Source organism: Ahaetulla prasina, chromosome 9 (assembly GCF_028640845.1).
Source record: "Ahaetulla prasina isolate Xishuangbanna chromosome 9, ASM2864084v1, whole genome shotgun sequence".
Classification (NCBI taxonomy): Eukaryota; Metazoa; Chordata; class Lepidosauria; order Squamata; family Colubridae; genus Ahaetulla; species Ahaetulla prasina.
Genome location: NC_080547.1, coordinates 4,277,621 through 4,296,292, shown reverse-complemented (window position 1 = coordinate 4,296,292; position 18,672 = coordinate 4,277,621). Strand labels below are relative to the sequence as shown.

Here is an 18,672-nt window from a genome sequence, read left to right as displayed (position 1 = left end):
AGGGAGAAGACCTGGCAAGCCCTGCTTCTCTTGGGCCCTCTCCCTCCCTGGCACCCACTCAAAGGGAGGAGGAGGGGCCGGCAAGGCCTGATTCGCTCGAGCCTTCTTCTGATTTGGCAACGCCCCAAGAACAGTTTTGGAGTGATGCAAGACTGCGCAGACGTGACCGGCGCGCGCAGCAGAAGAAGCGTTGGGATACAGCCAAGGAATGATGGTCATGCAGTGACATCTGCAGAGACTATAAATAGGAGGCGGGACTTCCTGGTTTTTTGTCTTGGACAAAGCAATGAATTTGCGCGGGCAAACTGTATCAATGGAGGGAAGAATATATTCGTGAGTAATTCTGGCCTTATCTATAATTTCCTCATTATCTCCAGAAACTTGGCAGGCCCGTGGGTAGACGTGGCCAGGACATTTATCTATGTAAATAAAATAGAAGAAGAGGCCTCTGACTGACTCTTTGTTGGGAGTATTGGGGGAGGGAAACAGAACAGGTGGAAGGTTTTTTAAATATATGTATGTATGTGTGTATGTATGTGTGTATATACAGACACACATACACACGCTGGATCTTGGGATTCAGACAAGTTCACAAAGCAACCTTGGGCAGATATGTTTGAGATGCAACCCATGTAGTTCTTGACCTAACATTTCTGTTGCTAAGCAAGACAGTTGTTAAGTGAGTTTTGCCCCACACCTTACAACTCTTCTGGCCACCGTTGTTAAGTGAATTCCTGAAGTTGTTAAGTTAGTAACAGGTTTGTTAAGTGAACCATGGCCTTTGCTTGTCAGAAGGTCACAAAAGGAGATCATGGGAATACCTGGAATACCGCAAACATGTCGTAAACCTGAGACAGTCGCCAAGTGTCTGAATTTTGATTATGTGACCATGTGGATGCTGCAACGGTCATCAGTCTGAAAAACGGTCCTAAGTCACATTTTTCAGCACCATTATAACTTCAAAGGAACTGTTGTAAGTTGAGAACTAACTACCGGTATGTTGAGCTATATAATCAAGCCATACCCCTCCAGGTAGCTCATTGGCTAAGACGCTGAGCTTGTTGATCGAAAGGTCGGCAGTTCAGCGGTTCGAATCCCTAGTGCCGCCTAACAGGGTGAGCTCCCGTTACTTGTCCCAGCTTCTTCCAACCTAGCAGTTCAAAAGCAGGTAAAAAATGCAAGTAGAAAAATAGGGACCACCTTTGGTGGGAAGGGAACAGCGTTCCGTGCGCCTTTGGCGTTGAGTCATGCCGGCCACATGACCATGGAGACATCTTCGGATAGCGCTGGCTCTTTGGCTTTGAAACGGAGATGACCACCGCCCACTACAGTCGGGAACGACTAGCACGTATGTGCGAGGAGAACCTTTGCCTTTACGTTGCAGCAAACTTAGGAGTTTGGAACGTAACAGTCCCTTAACGGACATAAACCAATAAAGTGGCAGCATTTCTCACCCACTGAATTTTCATGGCAGGATTAGCTGGCTTCACTAGCTAATTTCTGCCTGTCGCAGTGCTGCTAATGGCACAGGAATCCCGTTGGGCTTGCTAGGCATCCATCATGCCAACAGCTGTTAATCCTCCTCACAGAATACTCTATAGATGTTAAGCGAAGTAATCCCATTAGTCCGGAGGCAAGGCTTAACAGGGGAAAAGCTACCAAAAAGAAGTAAACAACAGAAGCCTCCTATATTATATGAGAGCTTAGGAGCAGAGGTGGGTTTCAGCAGGTTCTGGCCAGTTCTGGACAACCGGTAGGGGAAACTTTGAGTAGTTCAGAGAACCGGTAAACACCACCTCTGACTGGCCCCACCCCCATCTATTCTCTGCCTCCCGAGTCCCAGCTGATTGGGAGGAAATGGGGATTTTGCAGTAACCTTCCCCTGGAGTGGGGTGGAAATGGAGATTTTACGGTATCCTTCCCCTGCAGTGGGGAGGGAATGGAGATTTTACAGTATCCTTCCCCTGAAGTGGGGAGGGAATGGAGATTTTACAGTATCCTTCCTCTGGAGTAGGGTGGGAATGGAGATTTTACAATATCCTTCCCCTGAAGTGGGGAGGGAATGGAGATTTTACAGTATCCTTCCTCTGGAGTAGGGTGGGAATGGAGATTTTACTATTATTATTATTATTATTATTATTATTATTATTATTATTATTATTATTATTATTATTATTATTATTATTATTATTATTATTAATTCGATTTTTATACCGCCCTTCTCCCGAAGGACTCAGGGCGGAGATTTTACAATATCCTTCCCCTGGAGTGGGGTGGGAATGGAGATTTTACAGTATCCTTCCCGTGGATTGGGGAGGGAATGGAGGTTTTACAGTATCCTTCCCGTACCATGCCCACCAAGCCACACGCACAGAACCGGTAGAAATTTTTTTTGAAACCCACCACTGCCATGGTCACGTGATCGAAATTTGGGTGCTTGGCAACCAAGCTTGATTAGCAATATCTCAAGGTCATGTGATCACCATTTGTGACCTTCCTAACTGACTTTTGACAAGCAAAGTCCCACAGCAGGGTTCTCTTAATCTTCTTGCTGATATTAGATGTGTGTTAAATTAGATGTCTCCAACCTTGGTCCCTTTAAGACTTGTGGACTTCAACTCCCAGAGTCCCTCAGCCACTCTGGGAGTTGAAGTCCATAAGACTTAAAGGGACCAAGGTTGGAGACCTCTGTGTTAAATCGTGTTTGGATAATAGTCGGTATCTGATTTTGGTTTCCTTGCTTTCTTCACGCTGCTAATTTGGGAGATTTTGCTTTTCCAGTTCTGTTACTCCTTTAAGATTGGCCAGACTTGGAAACCAAAGTTGTGAATGCTAAAATTAAAGAGGCTTATAGGAATAGAATTTTGCAATTTTGAACTGGAGAGGGTCAAGTCTGCAACGTTTTCCCAAATTACATTTCTGCTCTTGGATTAGATTCCCCTTATCTGACCATGGCCTTGCTTGTAGCTCTTCCTCCTGTTCCTCAAGATTATTCCTACAGGAATCTCTTAACAAGATTCATACATCTCTTACAATAATTCTTACAAGATTATTCTCCTAGGAATCTCTGCCTCTATTCCATCTCCGCCATTTTATTTATTTGTTTTTTTAAAAAAGAACAACCAACCGAACAAATCCAAAGTATGTTGGTGGGAAATGTTGTGGTCCGCCAGCAGCCTATGGAGCTGGCAATGGAGTCGGACAGCAATAAGGCTGAAGAAGAGCGTGGGCCAGTCCTGGAGGCTGGGGAAGGCCCGGATGAGGGCTCTGCATCGGAGGCTGAGGTGGGGCCAGGGCCACCGGGGAGTGAGGTGCGGACTCCAGAGCCTCCAGAGACTGACAGTAGTGAGGCAGAGGAACAGGAGGAGCCTGTTCCTAGTGCACGCATGAGAAGAGCTGCCAGAAGGCAAGAACAGCTAAAGCAAAGAGGACGACTCGGGAGTAGGGCCAAGAGATGATTGGCCCCTCCCATAAGGCTTAAAAGACCAGCAAACGGCCTTTGGGCTCTTTGCCGAAAAACAACGTTGATAGCTTCGTCTTGTTGCATTTGTTTTGTATCGGTGTCTTCTGAACTTTTGCCAAGAAAGGCCTTTGGCAGTTTGCCTAATTGGACCAAGGTTTGCGATAGGACTGAGAAATTTGTGTTGGGAGGAATTTGCTTTAATTTAGTTGAACTACACTGAGAATGAAGTAATTCTCAGTTGTTCGAATAAAATGTGTTTGTTTTTACACTGACTGAGTTTCCTACTACCTACTTGGGCCTGGGTCACAACAGGAAAGAGCTGCAGATGGCATTATTTAAGAAGCAGCACTGTCTGCATTTTCCCGCTTGCTTGGCAGTTGTAGCAGTCAATGTGACAGCGTCAACTCTACGAGGTTAAAACCTAGCCCTCTCTACTCCTTTCCCCACCCCGAAAACAGTCTTACTAAGACTCCATTTCATTGGGCAAGGTTGGGAATGTGGGTGGACTCGCACACACCAGCTACCATCCATACATGTTGCTAATCAAGTTCCACCCTTGGCAAGTTATTAAAATAAATCATAAAGCAATCCATTTGTAAGCACATAGAAGACAATTGGATAATTACAAGCAGCCGAGGGAGATTACTTCAGGCAAATCACGCTGAACCCGATTTCCTTCTTTGAGAAAGCAGCTGGTTCGGTTGGTAATTAAGCTGCAGGAGTTGCCTCTCTCTTTTTGTTATAAAATCATCAAAAGGCAGAGATTAAAAATAGAATGTAAGCAATAAGGCTAGGTGGAATTTCAGGTGTTTAGAACCATAAGTCTGTGTACAAAAAGCAAGGTGACAACACAACTTGAGAGACTACGTAAAAACACAGATTCTACTAAAACCTGGAAGTAGACTTCCTCTGGAGAGCAAAAATTAGAGGTCAAACTATAATTGTGCAGAGAAATAATTCCAGAATTTAAACACCTATATCAGTGATGGCTTTTGCCATCACGTGCCATGAGGGGAGTGCAGGGGTTTGGCGCTGCGTGCCCACAGCCATAATTCTATGCCCCCGTGCATGCACGTGACCCACCCACACTCCCCACGCTTTTGGCACGTAATGGCACAGTGGGTCCATTTTTTGCTCTCCCGAGGCTCCAGAGCCTCTCTGGGAGCCTGGGGAGGGCAAAAAATGGGCCTTCCCCACTCCACCCCAGGCCTTGCGGAGGCAGGAAGCAGCCTGTTTCCCTACTTCCGGTGGGCCCAGAAGGCCTGAAAATCAACTGGACGACTCGGGAGTAGGGCCAAGAGATGATTGGCCCTTCCCATAAGGCTTAAAAGACCAGCAAACGGCCTTTGGGCTCTTTGCCGGAAAACAACGTTGATAGCTTCGTCTTGTTGCATTTGTTTTGTATTGGTGTCTTCTGAACTTTTCCCAAGAAAGGCCTTTGGCAGTTTGCCTAATTGGACCAAGGTTTGCGATAGGACTGAGAAATTTGTGTTGGGAGGAATTTGCTTTAATTTAGTTGAACTACGCTGAGAATGAAGTAATTCTCAGTTGTTCGAACAAAATGTGTTTGTTTTTACACTGACTGAGTTTCCTACTACCTACTTGGGCCTGGGTCACAACAGGAAAGAGCTGCAGATGGCATTATTTAAGAAGCAGCACTGTCTGCATTTTCCCGCTTGCTTGGCAGTTGTAGCAGTCAATGTGACAGCGTCAACTCTACGAGGTTAAAACCTAGCCCTCTCGAGAGACGACTTCCGGTGTCCGGTGGCAACGGACGTCTGGAAGGCTTCTCCTGCCTCCAGTGTCCGAATCCGGCCGCCGCCGAGGCCCTTAGGGGCCAGGTGTTCCGAAAAGGACACCTGCCGCACGGACGGCTCGCCAGGGGTCCCCCAGCCGATATACAGGACTGGGGGGACCGATGCTGGCGCGTCCTAGGCTCGGCGGGGTTCGGAGGCTACAGGCCGCGGCCATTACTTTGGTCGTCGCCTGGGCCGCTGTGCCCGGTGACACCGGGGCTTTGGATTTATAATTGCAGCAGCCTGGTGGTGAACAGGGAACGGAGAAGAATTGAGGAATGAAGAAGGGAAGGGAATATCGGCAAACGTGGTGGAGTATTCCGGAGTGCGGGGGTTTTTCTCCCTGCGACTGGAAGGAGTACGAATCACTTTGGAGAGAGGAGAACTTAAAATAACAAGATTACGGTTTTGTGGAGCTCTGGAGAGAAGAGGTGATGGAGAAATTTAGGAGGGAGGTTTGAGGCCCCCTCCTCTGGGGAACAATGGTGGCGTCCAGCTTCCGCCTTCACTATGAGAATCTTGATGACATCACTTCCCTTGACTTCCTGGTTGATTAACTGTACTCTGGACTCGTTGCTCCTGTGAGTGCCCCTGGTGGATCCGGAGGAAATTATAAGGATACTGTGCTTGCCTGAGGATTTTGAAAATTTTTTTTAAATGGCAAAGGTCAGAGACCAACTGCTGGAGAAATGGAGAATTCTGGAAAAGTTATCTAATATGGACAAGAAACTGGATGAAATAAGAGCAGAAATTGTGACTATCCAAAAGGATTTAAAGGATACTCAACAAGTCTCAGCAGAAAATAAGCAGAAAGTGGAAGGTCTGGAGGGTGAGATGCGGGCAGTGCAGAAAAGAGGGAGGCGACAAGCAATGCTGTGCTTGGACTACAGATGGATAAAATGTCTTATTTCCTTAGGTTTCAAAATTTGGAAGAAGTGGACCAAGAAGACTTGAGAGATGTTGTGACTAAACTGTTGGGAGAATTTCTTGGGAGAGGTGTTGATTTTATGAATTGGGATGTGGATCGAGTTTATAGAGTTAATTCACAATATGCACGCATGCAGTTCCTAGAGAGGTTCATGTCAAATTTGTGAAAAGAGGCGAGAGATGAAATTCTTAGAAAACATAGGAGTGGGGCACTGACTTATAGGGGCAGGAGATAGCCATTCTGAGGCAGATTCCCAGACAGGTACGTGAAATGAGAAAGAAATATTACTTTTATCAAGCAAATTGTACCAGAAGGAGTGGGCTTCAGATGGCTGATGCCAGAGGATTGATGATTTTCCGGGAGGGCATTACGAAAAAAATTAGTACAATTGCGGAGGCTGCGGCCTACGTGGAGGAACACAAAGCCCTCCTGGATTTAGATGACCCAGGAATTGAAGAAGGGGAGGTTATAGACCATGGGGCGGAGGCGGCTGCCGCTGTTGCGGCCCTGGAATTGGGTCAGGCTGAGCCCAGAGTTCTGAGATCCAAAACTAGGAAGTGACAAAGATATTTGGTATTGTGTTGGTTTTCCTTATTCTCTTTCGTATGATATTCTGATTATTCTTGACCCTTCCTTATTGTGTATGTAAGATTGAAACTTAGCTACTTCGTATCACCTGCTTGCCATATGGCTGTTGTATGTGTTTAAAATTTTGAGTAAAATTCTTATCATGTATAAGAAAAATGAAAATTTACCATACCTGATATGTATTTGCATAAATCTTTTTTGACCAATAAAAACTTTTTATATAAAAAAAAAAAAAAAAAACCTAGCCCTCTCTACTCCTTTCCCCACCCCGAAAACAGTCTTACTAAGACTCCATTTCATTGGGCAAGGTTGGGAATGTGGGTGGACTCGCACACACAGCTACCATCCATCCATGTTGCTAATCAAGTTCCACCCTTGGCAAGTTATTAAAATAAATCATAAAGCAATCCATTTGTAAGCACATAGAAGACAATTGGATAATTACAAGCAGCCGAGGGAGATTACTTCAGGCAAATCACGCTGAACCCGATTTCCTTCTTTGAGAAAGCAGCTGGTTCGGTTGGTAATTAAGCTGCAGGAGTTGCCTCTCTCTTTTTGTTATAAAATCATCAAAAGGCAGAGATTAAAAATAGAATGTAAGCAATAAGGCTAGGTGGAATTTCAGGTGTTTAGAACCATAAGTCTGTGTACAAAAAAGCAAGGTGACAACACAACTTGAGAGACTACGTAAAAAACACAGATTCTACTAAAAACCTGGAAGTAGACTTCCTCTGGAGAGCAAAAAATTAGAGGTCAAACTATAATTGTGCAGAGAGGAAATAATTCCAGAATTTAAACACCTATATCAGTGATGGCTTTTTGCCATCACGTGCCAAAAGCGGGGGGAGTGCAGGGGGGTTTGCGCGCACGTGCCCACAGCCATAATTCTATGCCCCCCGTGCATGCACGCGCGACCCCACCCACACTCCCCACGCTTTTGGCACGTAATGGCACAGTGGGTCCATTTTTTGCTCTCTCCAGGCTCCAGAGCCTCTCTGGGAGCCTGGGGAGGGCAAAAACAGCCTTCCCCACCTCCCCTGGAGACTCTCCAGAGGCAAGAAACAGCCTGTTTCCCTACTTCCGGTGGGCCCAGAAGGCCTGAAAATCAACTGGCCACCGTGTGCATGCGCGCCAGAGCTGAGCTTGTATGCCCACTGATATGGCTCCATGTGCCACCTGTGGCACGCTTGCCATAGGTTCGCCATCATGGGCCTATATGAAGAATAAAAGTTAAAGATTTCCACTGTTCAGTTGTCTCTTACTCTAGGGCGCTAGGCACCAAAGTGGTACCTATTTACTTACTTGCGTTTACATGCTTTCAAACTCCTAGGTGGGCAGGAGCTGGGGCAAGTAACGGGAACTCACCCTGTTGCACGGAGCTCGGGACTCGAACAGAGGGCGTCAGGTCTCCAACTGACCAGGTTTGTGTCTTTAACTGCTGAGCCATGTGTGCCCCTGTATGAAGAATACCCTCCTTTAAATTGCTGCTTTCTCAAACCCATTCTTGCCCCAAAGACCTTCTTACCAAGTTCTTGCCAAAAACAGTTCAAGAGGATTAACATATAATAGCTTGTCTTGCACAAATTCTTACTAAATATTTCATCTGACTAACAAGTATAAATCATTGCAACAACCAAGTGTGCGATAAGGTGAAGAGCAAAATGAACATCCGCAACAAAAAAAGACTTCTATGCATGAAATAATCATTTGGATAGTCCTTTTTTGGTGTTTTTTTTTTTTTTACTGAAAACACTGTTGTGTCTGCACCCCCTGAGCCGGGCCCCCTGCCAGAAAGTGACTTGGAAAGTGAGGGGGAAGGGCCATCAGGATTTACCTCTGGAGCACCAGCTTCCCTGGCTCAGCTCCAGGAGCCAGAGGCAGGCCTGGTGGAAGAGATAATGAGGCCTCCATCCCCTGACTCTTTCCTCCCCTAGGCCACGCCTCCAGACCCAGCTGATGGCAATCAGGCCTGGCTGGACCCTAGGTTTCGTAGGCAGGAGAGGCGGGAACAACAGAAGCAGGGGTGGGGCAGGCCTAGGAAGTGCTGAGTCATGGAGCCACACCCCACAGGATATAAAAGCAGCGAGGGCTGCTATGCCTCTTCGTAGCAGGCAAATCAACTGCTTAACTAGAGCTGAAGTACTGTTTGTTCCTGGGTGACTCATCGGCATCAAGGGAGATAACAGAGTCACTTGGCAGATGCTTGCTAGTTTGCTGCCAGAGCTGATAGTGCCGGCTAATTAAGCCATCGCTCGGACGGAGGTGAGGGGGGACAGAACAACTGTCTAAGTCAACACAAACTTAGATATTTCACCCTCAAGACCTCTTGGGCTTCAAATATCAATATTGATGTAGACATGGATTCTGGCAGCCTATGTAGGTCCTATAGCAGGGATGAAATCCAACAGGTTCTAGAGAACCTGTAGCGGAAATTTTGAGTAGTTTGGAGAACCAGCAAATACCACTTCTGGCTGGCCCCAGAATGGGATGGGAATGGAGATTTTGCAATATCCTTCCCTCAGGAGTAGGGTGGAAATGGAGATTTTGCAGTATTCTTCCCCTGCCACACCCACCAAGCCACGCTTACCAAGCCACATCACGCCCACCAAGCCACGCCCACAGAACTGGTAGTAAAAAAAAATTTGAATTTCATCCCTGTCCTATAGTATGTTCTTGGCAGGGATTAATCATATGACTAAATCATTACTAACAAAATAAATCCATTTTGCAGAACTGGACAAACTAACGCTGAGTTTAAAAGATAAAGAGACATCGGTATTTTATAATATATGGGAACAGTGGTATAAATGGATAGAAAGGAGATAGACAAGGTAATTTAGTTACTAAGTATAAACAATAGATAAAACAAGAACACAAATACATACAATTTAATGTTTGTAATCATTGCACGGACTATTGTTATAAGAAAAACACCACAAATAGCTGTTAAGTGATATAACCGTTTATTTTTTTTTCTATGTTTTTAATATAAAAAAAGTTTAATAAAGTATAATTTAAAAAAATAAATACATTTTGCACTGATGGCAACTTCCATGTTGGCTTGAACATTTCTGGTGCTCACGATAGCGTCAAATGTATATAATATTCAGATGGATGAAGACTATTGCTTAACACTGTGTAAGCCGCCCTGAGTCTTCGGAGAAGGGCGGGATATAAATTCAAATTAAAAAAAAAAGTGTCCAACCTCAGCTAGAGCAGTTTTCTAGATCAAGTTGAAAACTATTCTTGGCTCCACAGGCCCCTAATCAGGGGTGGGCTTCAGATCCTTTAGCAATGAGTTCGCTGCCCCGTTGCTGGGTGGGCGTGGCCATGGTAGGCATGGCCTAGTCAGCCGCCTGCAGCACGGCGGGGTGGGTGGGCATTTTTCACCCTCCCCAGGCTCTGGAGGCTTTTCTTGAGCCTCCAGATGGGCGAAAACAACTTCCCCCGGAGTCCAGAGGCCCTCTGGAGGCCAGAAACAGGCCCATTTCCAGACTTCGGAAACCTCCAGTAGGGCCATTTTTTGCCCTCCCGGACCCGCCGTGCGGCCTCTGCACTTACCTGGAATGATGAACGGGCCACATAGAGACTCCTGAGCGGGAGAGGCGTGGCCAGCCAGGGGTAGCATTTGGGGGTTTGCCGAACCCCGGCGATCCTTGGCTAGAGGTTTGCCGTACCCCCAGGAGCCTACCCCTGCCCCTAATCCTCCTGGTTGCGTTTCTCTGCACTCTTTTCTAGAGTCTCAACATCTTTTTTTATAGCGTGGTAGCCAAAACTGGTCTAGGTGTGGTCTTACTAAGGCTTTATAGAGTGGTATTAGTACCTCACTTTCTTCATCATTCGATGCTTCTCATCTAAGTTTAGAAAATTCAAACTATCAACAGTTATGTTTTAGTACGTAGTAGTTGTCAGTAGTAGTTACTTACTGTAAGTAGTACTTACACAGCTTTTCAGTGTTAATGATCTTCTTGCCATCAGTATTGTACGTCAAAATACTATAAGATGATGTCTTATATCAGTGATGGCTAACCATTTTGCCATCGCGTGCCAAAAGCGGGGGGAGTGCGGGTGTGTGTGTCATGCGTGCATGCCCACACCCATAATTCTATGCGCCCTACCCCCTGTGCATGCGCACATGACCCTCCCCCATTCTCCCCACGCTTTTGGCATGTGATGGCCCGGTGGACCCGGTAGGCCCGTTTTTTGCTCTCCCCAGGCTCTAGAGCCTTTCTAGGAGCCTGGGGAGGGCAAAAACAGGCTTCCCCACCTCCTTGAAGGCCCTCCAGAAGCCGGAAATGGCCCATTTGCTGACTTCCTGTGGGCCCAGAAGGCCCAAAAATCAGCTGGCAGAGCTGAGCTCGCGTGCCGATCGATATGGCTCTGCGTGCCACCTGTGGCATGCGTGCCATAGCTTCACCATGACGGTCTTATATCATACAAAGCTTTGGTGGCTATAAGAACTTCATGTTGGGTCTGCGACACATAGAAGGTGCAAATGTCACATTCTCTCCCTTCCGTATATCCTTTGCAGCAGGCATTACAAACTTCCAAACTAACTCCTTGCTTCTACTGTTTCACTCCCGTACAATATGCATGGGTGAGATTTATTTCACCCAGTCGTATAAATGTTACCTGCAGGCCGCCCGCAGCTTTCGTAGGTGCAATATTTTGTTGTTGTTAGTTGTGAAGTCGTGTCCGACCCATCGCGACCTCATGGACAACATTCCTCCAGGCCTTCCTGTCCTCTACCATCCTCTGGAGTCCATTTAAACTCATGCTGACTGCTTCAGTGACTCCATCCAGCCACCTCGTTCTCTGTCGTCCCCTTCTTCTTTTGCCCTCAATCTTTCCCTGCATGAGGCTCTTCTCTAGTGAGTCCTTCCTTCTCATCAGGTGGTCAAAGTATTTGAGTTTCATCTTCAGGATCTGGCCTTCTAAAGAGCAGTCAGGGTTGATCTCCTCTAGAACTGACTTGTTTGTTCGCCTTGCAGTCCAAGGGACTCACAGGATATATACACATATAAAAATATTTTTAACCACAGCTGTGGCATCTGGCAAAATGTTATTATTGTTGGTGCTTTTGCACAGCGATAGCCGTCCAACTGCTATCTACGTGATAGAAACAGAGTTCCCGTTTTGCTTTCCTAAGAATGTTACAAAAAAACCCGGTTAATTCAGCCTTCACAGAAATCTAGATAGGATTCTGTAGCTTACTTCACAGGTTTGAAATGTGAAGGCAAAATAATCAAGAGATGGTTTGCAGCTAAACCATCTCTTGATTATTTTGCTTAGGCTTCAAACTGAAAATATTCCTCTTCCTATCAAGCCTCTGTTTGCTGTCAGTTGTTCTCAAAACATCTGCTGTGTCACGGTATGGAGGGGTGGGTGGGGGTGGCACCTGTTTTTTAGGTGACTCTGAGTCTCAGATTGGGTTGATTCAGCCGAGGAGCAAACAGATAGCAGCTATGGACTGGTATCCTTGCAAAGCTGGCTTAGTGGATTAAATTTGAATGCCTTCAATACAATACAATAGAATTCTTTATTGGCCAGGTGTGATTGGACACACACAAGGAATTTGTCTTTGGTGCATACGCTCTCGGTGTACATAAAAAGAAAAGATACGTTTGTTAACTATGATGAGGTACAACACTTAATGATAGTCATAGGGTACAAATAAGCCATCAAATCATACTAGGAAACAATCAATATAAATCGTAAGGATACAGCAACAAGTAAGTGCGAGGAGATGGGTGATGGGAATGATGAGAAGATTAATAGTAATAGGAATGCAGACTTAGTGAATAGTTTGACAGTGTTGAGGGAATTATTTGTTTAGCAGAGTGATGGCCTTCGGGAAAAAACTGTCCTTGTGTCTAGTTGTTCTGGTGTGCAGTGCTCTGTAGCGTCGTTTTGAGGGTAGGAGTTGAAGCAGTTTATGTCCAGGATGCGAGGGGTCTGTAAATATTTTCACAGCCCTCTTTTTGACTCGTGCAGTATACAGGTCCTCAATGCAAGGCAGGTTGGTAGCCATTGTTTTTTCTGCAGTTCTAATGATTCTCTGAAGTCTGTGTCTGTCTTGTTGGGTTGCAGAACCAAACCAGATAGAAGCAGTGGTTGAAGTCCAGGGATGCAGAATTACAGGCAGTTGTGCCTTCATATCTCTCCTGCTTCCCCATCACTCCAGTCTACAAGAACTTAATGCGCTGAGTTACTGTCTTTTTGAATTTAACTTCTTAACTGAATTAGAATTATTTTTATTTTTTTATTTTATTTATTTGGTCAAGCATTATTTTATGACAGGTACAAGTGTAAACATAATTATAAATACAGGTTAAAGGATACAAATAAAAGGGGACATTAGGACAGGGACGGTAGGCATGTAGGTGCGCTTATGCACGCCCCTTACAGACCACTTAGGAATGGGGTGAGGTCTACAGTAGCTAGTCTAAGGTTAAAGTTTTGGGGGTTTGGGGAAGAAACTACAGAGTTAGGTAGTGCATTCTAGGCGTTGACCACTCTGTTACTGAAGTCGGATTTTCTGCAGTCTAGTTTGGATCAGTTTACCATGAGTTTTGTATCTATTTTGTGGTCTTGTATTGTTTTGGTTGAAGCTGAAGTATTCATTGGCTGGTAGGACGATTTTAAGTGTATGTACTATGCTTAGATCAGACCGAAGACGGCGAAGTTCTAAGTTGTATAAGCCCAAAATTTCAAGTCTGGTGGCATAAGGCATTTTGTTGTGAGCAGAGGAGTGGAGGACTCTTCCGGTGAAATATCTCTGGCCTCGTTCAATTGTATTAATGTCCGATACGCAATGCGGGGTCCAGACAGATGAGCTGTATTCAAGAATTGAATACAGAATCTTTCAAGTTCAATCAAAGAAACTCTCCCGGTTCATCAGCGCCTTTGAATTTTCCAGGGAGGAAAAAGCACTCACGTTGGAGAAAGGGTGACTCCTATATTCACCTGTGCACAATTCCCAAGCTGCAATGCAAATGTGCGTTGGGAATTTGTTAAAAGGTTTCCCGTTTCTCTAGCCGTTAACTCGTCTATGCAATAACCTCCAACGGAAAGCATGCAATCCCAAAAGGAAAAAAAAAAACCCGACAGATTGGGAAGGAGGAAGGAGAGACGTATGAGAAGGAAGTTGCTTTCTTTATTTTAGTGGTGACATGAGTCAAGACCACCACATGTAGACTTCCCCCTCACCATGCTCTTGATTTCAGAGTTGCCCCAAGAAGGAGAAAGAGCAAAAAAATAATAATTGGTGTCAGGAATACTGTTTTCTTCACACATAAATATGTGTGAAGCTTCAGCATCGGCTTGTCAAAAAGGATGTGTCAACTCTGAATCGAACCTGGCTGAAGCCAACTCCACAGTTGCCACACACTATGCCTATGGGGGGGGAACGCGGTAGCTCAGGGGCTAGGACGTTGAGCTTGTCGATCGAAAGGTCGGCAGCTCGGCAGTTCGAATCCCTAGTGCTGCCGTGTAATGGGGTGAGCTCCCGTTACTTGTCCCAGCTTCTGCCAACCTAGTGGTTTCGAAAGCACGTAAAAATGCAAGTAGAAAAATAGGGACCACCTTTGGTGGGAAGGTAACAGCGTTCCGTGTGCCTTTGGCCAGTCACATGACCACGGTCATGCCAGTCACATGACCACGGAGACGTCTTTGGACAGCGCTGGCTCTTCGGCTTTGAAACGGAGGTGAGCACCGCCCCCTAGAGTCAGGAACGACTAGCACATATGTGCAAGGGGAACCTTTACTTTACCTTTATACCTATGGGGAGAGGAGGAGGGGGAAATAGCTAGAACATCTTGTAGACAAGAATGAGCTCCCCTGTGGGAACCAAGGTCATCCCAACAAGTGACAGTTGGAGGAGGAGCAGAAGTGATCAAGGGAGCCCGCCACCTGCTTTGATTGGACAATGTGACCTGTGACACCCGGGGAGGGAAACTTTTGCTCTTTTAATTACGCGGCAACTGCAGGAAAATTTTAGAGTTGGTTTTCACTAGCTGTGCCGATATGATGCGTCCAATAAACATGTTCTTTGAGGAATGGTCCTGCCTTGGAGTTCTGATTTCTTTGGATGCCTTCAGAAGCTGTGGGAGTTTCATCACTGGAAGCTTTCAAGAAGAGACTGGGAAACAATCTGTTAGAAATGGTGTAGGGTCTCCTGCTTGGGCGGTGGTGGGGGCGGTTGGACTAGATGTCCTACAAGGTCTCTTCCAACTCTGTTAATCTGTTAAATACAATCTCCTGGTTTCTTGGCCAGCATCTTCACCACTATATCTAACAGATATAGATTTAAGCTAGCCAGTCCCTAAAATCTCCCAAGGTATATCCATCAGGGATACAGTAGTACAGGCTTAATCTGGCAAGATTCTGTTTATATGGTTTCAGCAAAGAAAGAACTGAACTTTTTGGATTGTTCTAGGTCACGGGTGTCAAACTCGTTGCGTCATGTTGCTGTCATGTGATGTTTTGTGACGTTTCCCCCATTCGCAGAGCTGGGGTGGGCGTGGCCTGTGTGTGACATATCCGGCCCGCGGGCCGCCAGTTTGACATCCCTGTTCTAGGTTGTTTTGAGGGCTAGGCTTGACATATTGCTGCAAACCTAACTTTTTGGATAACCCTCTCTTCACTGCCTCAACTGTAGGAGCCAAATTGGTCGGATCATGGAGCTGTTGTCCACCCCGCACAGCATCGAGATCAACAATATCACCTGTGACTCCTTCCGAATTTCGTGGTCCATGGATGTTGGAGACCTGGATAGGGTTACCCACTACTTCATCGATTTGAACAAGAAGGAAAATAAAAGCTCCAACAAGTTCAAACACCGGGTAAGCTACTAGATGTTGGTGTGAAATGTTGGCGTGCGGAGTAGGGTAGAAATCGTTACAGCATCTTGTCTCTCCTTGATCATTCCTTTGCTTCATAACTTCTTTTTTTTTTTTTACTCCTTTTGGATCACGCTGGTGGAAGTCCTTCTTAGAAAAAGTACTCTCCAGTTAGGAGCCTTCCAACTTGGTCTATGTTGGACTGCAACTCTGGTGGACAAAGCTGTCTTCATTTCCCTAAAATTGTCATTGTTGCATTTTCAGCCCCGCATGCGTGCAACACAACCTTTTCCTCCACAATCTGATGCAAATGTGTTGAATGTGTCTTCATATCTCACCAACCTGGCTATTCTGGGGATGCTAAAAGTTTATTTATTATTGTGATTTAGGTGCTTACTGTTCCGAAAAATCTTTAAATTGTACACCCAAAATATCTGAATATTATTCGGATGAAGAGTAAACAATATAATCTAATTCCTCTTTGGAAGCGCCCATGACAGTGGTGGGTTTCAGCAGGTTCTGACCAGTTCTGGAGAACTGGTAGCAGAAATTTGGATTAGTTCAGAAAACCGGTAGTAAAAATTCTGACTGGCCCCGCCCCGTCTATTCTCTGCCTCCTAAATCCCAGCTGATCGGGAGGAAATGGGGATTTTGCAGTATCCTTCCCCCAGAGTGGGGTGGAAATTGAGATTTTACAGTATTTTTCCCTTGCCATACCTACCAAGCCATGCCACTTGCCACCAAACCACACACACAGAACCGGTAATAAAAAAATTTGAAACCCACCACTGGGCCCCATGAGCATGTCTGTACTATGTCCTTAAGGTAGTTAATTAGCCATTCTTCCAGCCCAGACAACGATGGGAATTGTGATTTCTAAACCAGAGTTTCATGAGATAGATGGAATGCCACATTTGTATTGCACAGGTTGCTTGAAAATAAATCTAGTTAAAAAAAACCATTTATTGTTCATAATGTTCTTTGGAAATTTACCAACAACTCTTAAAATGGAGGGGGAAGAGAAAAATGAGATCTGTTAAACTTTGACTTGTTGGAAATTTGTGTTTGAAATCTGCTTCTCGTGGTCAAGGCTGCATCTGATTTCCAGAACGATTCATTCAATTCACGAAGGATAAGATCCAATCCTTAGCCTGAACTACTGTTGGAAGAAATGTCCTTCTGGGTTCAGTTCCAAGTGGGGAGAAAGACATTGGAAACATGGTGGCCGCTTGGAAAGATGGTTTTTAATGGTGGACCGGATTACATGCCTTGATGTTGTTGGGCGGAGAACAAAAGGGCAGAGATGCTGAGAGTGCCTGAGTTGTATACCCTCTCTGGCTTTTGAATTTGAGCTTGTGTTCTGATTGGTTGTCAGACTCCCATGGGGCCATGCAGGGAGAACTTTGTAGGTTGTGTTTTTAAGTCCCAAGTTTGGTTGATTCTGGCTGAGATGATGATGTAATGAAAGGGCTTTGGGCAGTTCCTATTATGGCTCTGCCTGAAGGAGGTAGATCTTTGTTATGTAGAATAGAATGGTCCAGGCCTTAATAGCCCATTGACAAAAATGGGGGTGGGGGTTCTGCCTCCCTTTTAGGGGAAATATTTTAATATTTCCCAAGATATCTCATTTTCCTCGGAAAGGGGTGAGCGCTAAATTCCTACACTACATTTCCCAGAGTCTAGGGCAGTGGTAGTCAACCTGGTCCCTACCGCCCACTAGTGGGTGTTCCAGCTTTCATGGTGGGCGGTAGGGGTTTTCTCCAATACTGAAGCACTTTCCTTTTTTTTAATTTAATTGACTTTTTAAAAATTTTTCATAGCATTATTTAAAAACATTTTCATTAGGTTTTCATAAAATTCCCCGTGACAATTTAAATTTCTGAAAATATACTGTTTGTATCGCCCACGCATAAGTTTAGTTCACGTTACGTAAGTGAAACTAAATGGCGCTATAGTGTGACCGCAAACAAAAGAGCCTCATCCCAGAATAGCTGGCGCAACTCCTCCCACACCACCCAGCTGTAACAGACAATCAGAGCTGGTAGCCAGTGCCCCTCTCAAACTCAATCCACGATGTGCGAGAGGCATGCGCAGACAACGATACACGGCGCATTACTGTGGAACCGGTGAGCGGTTAGAAAATTTTACTACTAACAGAGATACAAAAGTGGGCGGTAGGTATAAAAAGGTTGACTACCCTGGTCTAGGGTGTTAGGAATGACAGCTGTACATCATTTGGGAATTCTTAGATCTCTTACCCCAATTGATGTCATGCATAAAAGAAAATAAAATTTCTTTCCCTGACTGAAGTTGACTGATCCAGGAGGCTAACTTTGGTTACAGTTACCAGCTGGAAAAGGAAATCTCAACTTTCTCTGATCCTGAATTAAGGATGTAGAATTATACCGGTGGTGGGTTCCTACAGGTTCGTACGAACTGGTAGCGGCGGGAGGCTCCGCCCACCCACCTGGACGTCATTGCAGACCATCTGCGCATGAACAGAAGGTTCTGTACATGCGCAGAAGCGCTGCATGGGTGTGCTCCCATTTGCGAACCAGTAGCAACGGTAGGTGGAACCCTCCACTGTCCGCAACTTAACACCATTCATTTAGTAACTCTTCAAACTTATAAAGACGTTCAAAAAAGTGATCAGAATTTGGGCACTCGGCAACTGGGATGTATCGACGATATTTGAAACATTCTGGGATCAGGGGATGACCATTTGTGACTTGAGCAAAGTCAAGGTGGTGGTGGGAGCCGCTTTGCTTAATGACCCTTGAGTTTCACTTAACAACTGCAGCAATTTCTTTTTCCAACCATGACAAAACTTTGGTTGCTTTACTACAGGGGTGAAATTTACTTACCTTCCTTACTGGTTCGGAACTGCACGCACCCCATGCGTGTATCACATGCATGCACAAACCCTCTGCACATGCGCAAAACCTTCTGTGCATGCGCAGAGGGTAAAAAACGCATTACTTCCTGATTAAAACCAGGAAGTAACGACACCCAATCGGGTGGCCGGAGCCTCGCGCCACCATCGCTACTGATTCTCCG

General features: G+C 45.5%; 1 protein-coding gene across 2 annotated transcripts in view; it reads left to right on the top strand.

Moving 5' to 3' along the window:
- PHYHIP (phytanoyl-CoA 2-hydroxylase interacting protein) overlaps positions 1-18,672 on the top strand; it is an 81,633-nt gene that overhangs the window by 38,192 nt on the left and 24,769 nt on the right. Inside the window, exons 2-3 of one of the 2 annotated variants that reach the window (XM_058194855.1) lie at positions 8,106-8,196; positions 15,435-15,618. In XM_058194855.1, coding sequence (XP_058050838.1) covers positions 15,454-15,618 — 165 coding nt within the window. In that variant the 5' untranslated portion in view covers positions 8,106-8,196; positions 15,435-15,453. The remainder of the gene's footprint in view (positions 1-8,105; positions 8,197-15,434; positions 15,619-18,672) is intronic. The other variant, XR_009156519.1, reaches the window with a different exon arrangement.